General features: G+C 56.5%; 1 protein-coding gene and 1 long non-coding RNA gene across 3 annotated transcripts in view; one reads left to right on the top strand and one right to left on the bottom strand.

Moving 5' to 3' along the window:
• The window catches only part of PES1 (pescadillo ribosomal biogenesis factor 1), an 18,125-nt gene extending 13,242 nt beyond the window's left edge, over window positions 1-4,883 (top strand). Inside the window, exons 6-14 of one of the 2 annotated variants that reach the window (XM_006147927.3) lie at window positions 498-704; window positions 811-885; window positions 1,105-1,194; window positions 1,359-1,489; window positions 1,852-1,977; window positions 2,095-2,279; window positions 3,036-3,187; window positions 3,299-3,460; window positions 4,721-4,883. In XM_006147927.3, the coding sequence (XP_006147989.1) occupies window positions 498-704; window positions 811-885; window positions 1,105-1,194; window positions 1,359-1,489; window positions 1,852-1,977; window positions 2,095-2,279; window positions 3,036-3,187; window positions 3,299-3,460; window positions 4,721-4,804 (1,212 nt within the window). In that variant the 3' untranslated portion in view covers window positions 4,805-4,883. The remainder of the gene's footprint in view (window positions 1-497; window positions 705-810; window positions 886-1,104; window positions 1,195-1,358; window positions 1,490-1,851; window positions 1,978-2,094; window positions 2,280-3,035; window positions 3,188-3,298; window positions 3,461-4,720) is intronic. The other variant, XM_006147926.3, reaches the window with a different exon arrangement.
• The window catches only part of LOC102503203 (uncharacterized), a 17,856-nt gene that overhangs the window by 6,301 nt on the left and 5,010 nt on the right, over window positions 1-6,545 (bottom strand). The window contains exon 2 of the long non-coding RNA XR_334488.2: window positions 6,012-6,079. This is a non-coding gene — a long non-coding RNA (uncharacterized LOC102503203). The remainder of the gene's footprint in view (window positions 1-6,011; window positions 6,080-6,545) is intronic.

The raw sequence follows: 6,545 nt of genomic DNA, 5'->3' as shown, positions 1-6,545 counted from the left end.
GAGAAGAAGAAGTGGGAACCGGGCTCTGCCACCAACTACATCACCCGAAATAAAGCCCAGAAGAAGCAGCAGTCGAGCCTGGCCGACTTCAGGCGGCTGTTCAGCCTCAACGGCCTTTATCCCCATAAGCCCGAACACAAGAAGAAGGGTTAACAAGGGTTCCACAGCTGCCCGCACTTTCTACCTTCTCAAAGATATCAAGTTTCTCCTTCATGAACCCATTGTCAACACGTTCTTGAGGTTTTTGTCCGGAAACTCCGGAAGGTGTATGGGAAGAGTGAGTGGAACACCTTGGAACGTCTGAAGGACAATAGGCCCAACTACAAACTTGACCACATCGTTAAGGAGTGGTACCCCACCTTCATCGGCGCCCTACGGGACCTAGACGACACCCTGTCCATGTGCTTCCTTTTCTCCACCTTCCCAGGTCCGCCAAGTACCACATTCACACCATCCAGCTGTGCCGCCAGCTCTCCATGGCCCGGGCCCTGTGCAAGGTCTTCCTGTCCATCAAAGGCATTTACTACCAGGTGGAGGTGCTGGGGCAGCCCATGGTGTGGATCACCCCCTACGCCTTCTCCCACGACCACCCAACAGACGTGGACTACAGGGTCATGGCCACCTTCACCGAGTTCTACACCACCCTGCTGGGCTTCGTCAACTTCCGCCTTTACCAGTCACTGAACCTCCACTACCCCCCCAAGGTAGGGCCCCTGCCCAGCCCCTTCTCCCCATGGTGCAGGGGCCATAGCCTTTCTTTCTCCACATGGTGGCTGTCCTCTTTCCTCTGACCATGCCTTTGTCTACCAGCTCGAGGGTCAGACCCAAGGAGAGGCAGAGGCCAGCGAGGGGACCTATGCGCTGGACACTGAGAGCTCTATGGAGGTGAGAGAGGCGTCTCTTCAGAAAGGTGGCCCTTGATCCCTGTGCCTCTAAGATTCTGACTTAAAGTGGGGGTGTGGGGAGTGGCTCTGGGTGGTCTCAGGGATTGTCCTCAGAACCTAAACGCACTGATAGCCCAAAATTGTGGCCACTGCCCCTCCCCACCCTGGAAGCACACCCAGAGTCCTACCTGCAGCCCTGAGCCCTCCTTCTTTCCCACAGAAACTGGCAGCCCTCAGTGCCAGTCTGGCCCGTGCAGTGGTGCCTGCCACAGAGGAGGAGGCCGAGGTAGATGAGTTTCCCGCTGATGAGGTGAGCACTGCACCACCTTCCAGAAGCAGGGAGGGGGCGTGGAGACAGGCATCTGAAAGATCTTGAACCTAGAAGTAAGCTGGGGAGGGAGTCGCCACCAAACCCTGCCCTCCAGTGGGACAAGGCAGCCCTGGTGGTGCGAGGCCTGACTCCTCCCATGGCAGGAGATGGCGGCACAGGAGGAGGACCGCAGGAAGGAGCTGGAGGCACAGGAAAAGCACAAGAAGCTGTTTGAGGGCCTGAAGTTCTTCCTGAACCGCGAGGTGCCGCGTGAGGCCCTGGCCTTCATCATCAGGTGGGCAGGCTCGAGGCAACCTGGCAGCCCTGGCCGTCTGGTTCAAGTCCTGCCCTGGATGCCCATTGGTATCATCGGGGCGGCATTGGCTTTCATCTCTTAGAAGACAGCCTGTGGGGAGTTCTCTCATGGCTTCAGGCAACAGGGCACACCTGCCAGAGGCCAGAGCCGCCATCACTTTATTACCAGTTAAGGGCAGTAAGATGGGCAGAGGCGGGTCTCCTGGGCCAGAGCTGGGTGTCGGCACAGATGGGAGGATCCTGGGGCGAGGAGGGGGCAAGTGTGTGCTTAGAGTGTGAGTGCTAGGCCATCAGGTCCTCAGACAGGCAGCTCATGCCTGTGGGCTGTCCCTGTGCCTATAGGAGTTTTGGTGGGGCTGTGTCTTGGGACAAGTCACTGTGCATTGGGGCCACCTATGATGTCACAGACTCCTGCATCACCCACCAGATCGTGGACCGGCCTGGGCAGATGACCTCCGTCATTGGCAGGTAGGGCCCAAGGCCCTCGTTTGGACTCGCAAGTGGGAGGTCTGTCTCAAAGGCCTCTGCAATGCAGTGGGGCCTGGGATTGCTCCGTGACCTGTCTTTGCCTGCGCTCTGCCCCAGGTGCTACGTGCAGCCCCAGTGGGTGTTTGACTCCGTGAATGCCCGCCTTCTCCTGCCCGTGGCAGAGTACTTCCCTGGGGTACAGCTGCCCCCGCACCTTTCACCCTTCGTGTCCGAGAAGGAAGGAGATTATGTCCCACCCGAGAAGCTGAAGCTTCTGGCTCTGCAGCGAGGAGAGGACCCAGGTGAGTGGGAAGGGGCCAGGTGGCAGGTGGACAGGCACCTCTGGGCTGGCCTTAGCTCCTAGACCTGAGCTGGCTGTGTCTCTTGACCACAAAAGTGGCAAGCTCCAGGGAACAGGGAAGCAGGAGCAAAAAGCCTTTGAGCTCACCTTTGGAGTAAGGCGTAGGAGAAGGGAACATTTGCGTCTACCAGTCAAGTGCTGTTTGACATTCAGGGTGCCTGGGCAGGATGTGTTCTGGAGTTGTCACAGTTTACGTGAGAGGGCCAGAGCTCAGGAGTGGGGGCCTTGGAGTTTCCTCCGAAGCTAGCTGGGGCTATGAGGAGGTGCCAAAGGGGGCCACAGTTGGGAAGCCCCAAAGTATCTTTGGAAGTTCCCATGGCTGAAGATGGCAGAGTCTGAGAGAGTGGTGCCTAGGGCCTGTTCTGACCCTGCAGGGGAAGTGCAGGCCCCCAGAGCGTTCAGAAGTTATTGGCTGTCCATAGGAAATTTTTTTTTTTTTTGGAGAGATTTTCGCTATAGAGTGCATGTGCTCGCCAGACAGAGCGAGACATAGACACAGAAAGCGAGAAATCACCCCCCAGCGGGGATGGTCACGCCGCAATCCATTCTCCTCCATTCTCCTCTCAGGATCTTGGGCATGCACGCACACGCACCCAGCATGAGTTTTAAGCCACCAGGTCTGGGACGCGAACCGCGGTCGACTACGTGGGAGTCCAGTGACATAGCCACTACGCTAACTGCTGGTTCCCGTCCATAGGAAATTTGAATGAATCAGAAGAGGAGGAAGAAGACAATGAAGATGCTGGTGATGAAGGAGAAAACGAGGAGGATGAGGAAGATGAAGCTGGTTCAGAAAAGGAAGAAGAGGCCCGACTGACAGCCCTGGAAGAGCAGAGGGTGGAGGGGAAGGTACAGATGGGGGAGCAGCCCCTCTGGCCCAGAGGGCAGGAGCCAGGGGACTGGTAAGGTGGGGGATGGGGGGCAGGCCTGCACCCAGGAGCATCTGCCTTGTGTCCCCAGAAGCCCAGAGTGATGGCGGGCACCGTGAAGCTGGAGAACAAGCAGCGGCTGGCCCAGGAGGAGGAGAGTGAGGCCAAGCGCCTGGCCATCATGATGATGAAGAAGAGGGAGAAGTACCTATATAACAAGATCATGTTTGGCAAGAGGCGCAAAGTCCGTGAGGTAGGTCTCTGTCACCCACCTGAGACTCTGGGTGTGGCCACTGGCCATGGCTGCGTGGGTCAGCCTAGAAGCTGGCCAGCTCTACTCTGGGTAAACTCTGGGCTTCCCTAGCCCTTCCCCGAGGTCACCTGCCCAGCCTCTGAGGCCTCCACCCTAGCCTGCATAGCATCTTGGAAACCACCAGCTGTTGTTTTATTTTGCTAGAGGGTATGTGCACTTGCCAGAGAGAAAAAGAGAAAGGCGAAAGCACCCTGCCACTGAGGGGAGTGGTCATGCTGTTAGCCCTACTCTTCCTCTGTCCATCCCATCAGTTTGGGCACACGTATACACGTGCCTGGTGTGTTCCTCAAGCCTCTGGGTGAGGGACTCCACGTGCATGGTTGGCCATGTGGGGTCTGGCTCCCCTAACGTCCATGCCATGGGGCCAATCCCGTATGAAGCATGAATTTTTTCATTTAACCACTCCTTGGGCTCCTCTTCGTGATATTGTACAGCCTGTGGCCTGGTCGCTAGGCCAGGGTTAGGTTTTCCAGCATTCTCAGAGAATATCTCTGAGCTGTGCATGTCTACCTCTGAATGCTTCTGCAGGCTAAGTATTTTGGAGAATAATTGCTACAGTTTTGTATTAGATGCTGCCACAGGCCCTGGGGAGACTCTTCTTTTTGCGCCCCTTGCCATCAGCTTGTGGTAAAAGTTTGAATGGTGTCCAGCTTCCCAGAGGACAGGAGAGAGGGAATGAAGTGGTTGCTGCGGCTCCTCTTAGTTTTGGGAACATGGGGTTCTTGTTAATGTGAGATCCTTGGGGCAATAAAGTAATAACCATAAAGTAGGTGTAGAGTTGTGTTTTGTGACATCAAGCAGGTCGGATGTGTATATATGTACACACATATATATATTTTTGGAGAGGTTATTGCTATAGGGCACATGCACTCGCCAAAGCGAAACAGAGACAGAAAGCGAGAAATAACCCACCCCAGGGGGAATGACCATACCACAATCCCTTCTCTTCCATTCTCCTCTCGGGATTTTGGGCACGCACATACATGAACCCAGCATGAGTTTAAGCCACCAGGTCCAGGACTCAAACTATGGTCAACTACATGGGAGTCCAACGACATAGCCATTACGCCAACTGCTGGTCCCAAGATGTATATGTTATTTCCCATGGTAATTTGCCTCTTAACTCTTCTGGAAGCTCTGTTCTTCCCTTCCTCCACCTCCACAAGCACCACAGTCTGATCTCTCCCTTCCTCCTCACAGGCCAACAAACTAGCAGAGAAGCGGAAAGCCCACGATGAGGCTGTGAGGGCTGAGAAGAAGGCCAGGAAGGCAAGGCCGGTGTGAGTCCCGGTGACCCCTTGCTGGGCCGAGGCCGGCTTTTGACAGCTGGACGTGACAAAGGCAGGCCTGAGGATCTAAGCTTGGTGACCTCACCGCTCCTTCCCCCAGTTTGCCCTGACCCCTCATTTGCCCTGGCTGGGCCTCCCTTGGGTGGAGTTTCCTGCTGGTGGCCAAGCAGAAGAGGCATCTGTGCCCAGCCTGACTCTGGGCTCCCAGGAGTCAGTGACATGTGGAGAGCAGAGGCCCGTCCAGCCCCTCACCTGCTGCCCTCATTTGCCATGACTTTCCACAGCCCTCCCACACACAGATGGGCCCAGGATTCTCGGGGTGCTGTGTTGGGGTGAGGGTCGGGGAGCATTTGTTATTAAATCGCTGGACTTTTGCAGCCAATTGAATTTTGTGTCCTTGCGCCTTCCTGGGTTGGAGAACCACCTGGCTCTGTTGCAGACTTGCTAGCCCTAGGTGCTTACAAGATGGGCCCAGACGCTGCTCAGAACTCTCTAGATGTCTAAAGAGCTTCCAGTCTGACCTTGGTCACATTCTGGCACTTTCCCTGTGTAGCTGTTGCTTCATGCAAAATTAATGTGTCAAAATTCTTCAAAAGGATCTTGAGGGTTCGGTGGTAACTTTTTGTCCAGTCTCAATAGTGTGAGGTGTTTATTAGTGCTCAGTAAATACCAATGGATTTTCATGACCACCTGCTAGAGACAGCAGGGAAGATAAAGCCAGTCCGTGAGGTCCCCGAGGTGAGGGTCCCCTCATGGGCACCTGGGAAAGATCCCTGAGTAACCCCCAGCTTGGGCCTTGCTGCCTGGTGTGTAACCCTGGGAGACCTGCCCTACAGCCTCCCGCCTACCCTGTAGTTCGCTGGCTCGGGGGCCAGGGAGATGTGCCCTAACTGGGACTGTCAGTGCTTCCTAACAGCCAGGGCTAGCACCCGAGCTCCCCATGCCCACTCCCGAGTCCCACCCAGGATAGCCTCCCCAAGGTGCCAGGCTGAGTGCTATCGAGAGCAGAGGCCAGGCTGGCTCTAGAGTGCTAAGAAAAGGGTGTGGCTGAACCAGTTGTTTAACTTCTATCAGGGGTTCTGAAGCCCTCAGCATGCAGTGGAAGGCGTAGCCCCCTATTCTAGTGGGCTCAGGGCGGGGACACAGCATGGAAGCTGGGGGAGCTGCCCGGACCCTGGAGCGGGGCTCAGGCAAGGGCTTACCTCCCCGTCTGCTGTGCTAGCTCTGTAGGCAGCAGGTGTGTTCCTGAGGCAGTCACTGTAGGTCCAGCCTGTGCAGGGGAAGGCGAGAGGTTGGGCAGGCTCTGGCCTGGGGAGCAGAGAACCCCCACCAGCTGGGCCTTGCTGCGGTGTAGACGTGGGGGTTGTGCTGGGTGCTGGGTCCCATGCTCACCCTGGCATACATGTGTTAGTTGGAGGTTGGGTTGTCTGCAGCAAGGACAGAGAGTCAGGACCTCTGGAGCTAGAGCCTGTAGCCCTCTGGCATGACTCGGCCCGCTTGGATGCATGTGCCTCTCTGGCTACAGGTTGGAGAACAGGCCCATCAGATATGGAAAGGTCCCAGGCAGCCATGCTGATGTGGAATTTTCCCCATTCCAGAGTCGCCCAGTCATGGCGGGGGCAGTGGGGCCCTGACGTGGTCTGTGCCCCACTGGTGGCCGGCTGGCTCTGTGCTGCCCACAGCTGGAGCTGGGAATTCCTGCTCCAGCCAGGCGGGCACTAGTCGCCATCCTTGGG

The sequence above is a fragment of the Tupaia chinensis genome, unplaced genomic scaffold, assembly GCF_000334495.1.
Source record: "Tupaia chinensis unplaced genomic scaffold, TupChi_1.0 Scaffold000226_1, whole genome shotgun sequence".
Taxonomy (NCBI): Eukaryota; Metazoa; Chordata; class Mammalia; order Scandentia; family Tupaiidae; genus Tupaia; species Tupaia belangeri.
The sequence above is the reverse complement of the archived record's forward strand: the minus strand, read 5'-3'. Positions and strand labels throughout refer to the sequence as shown.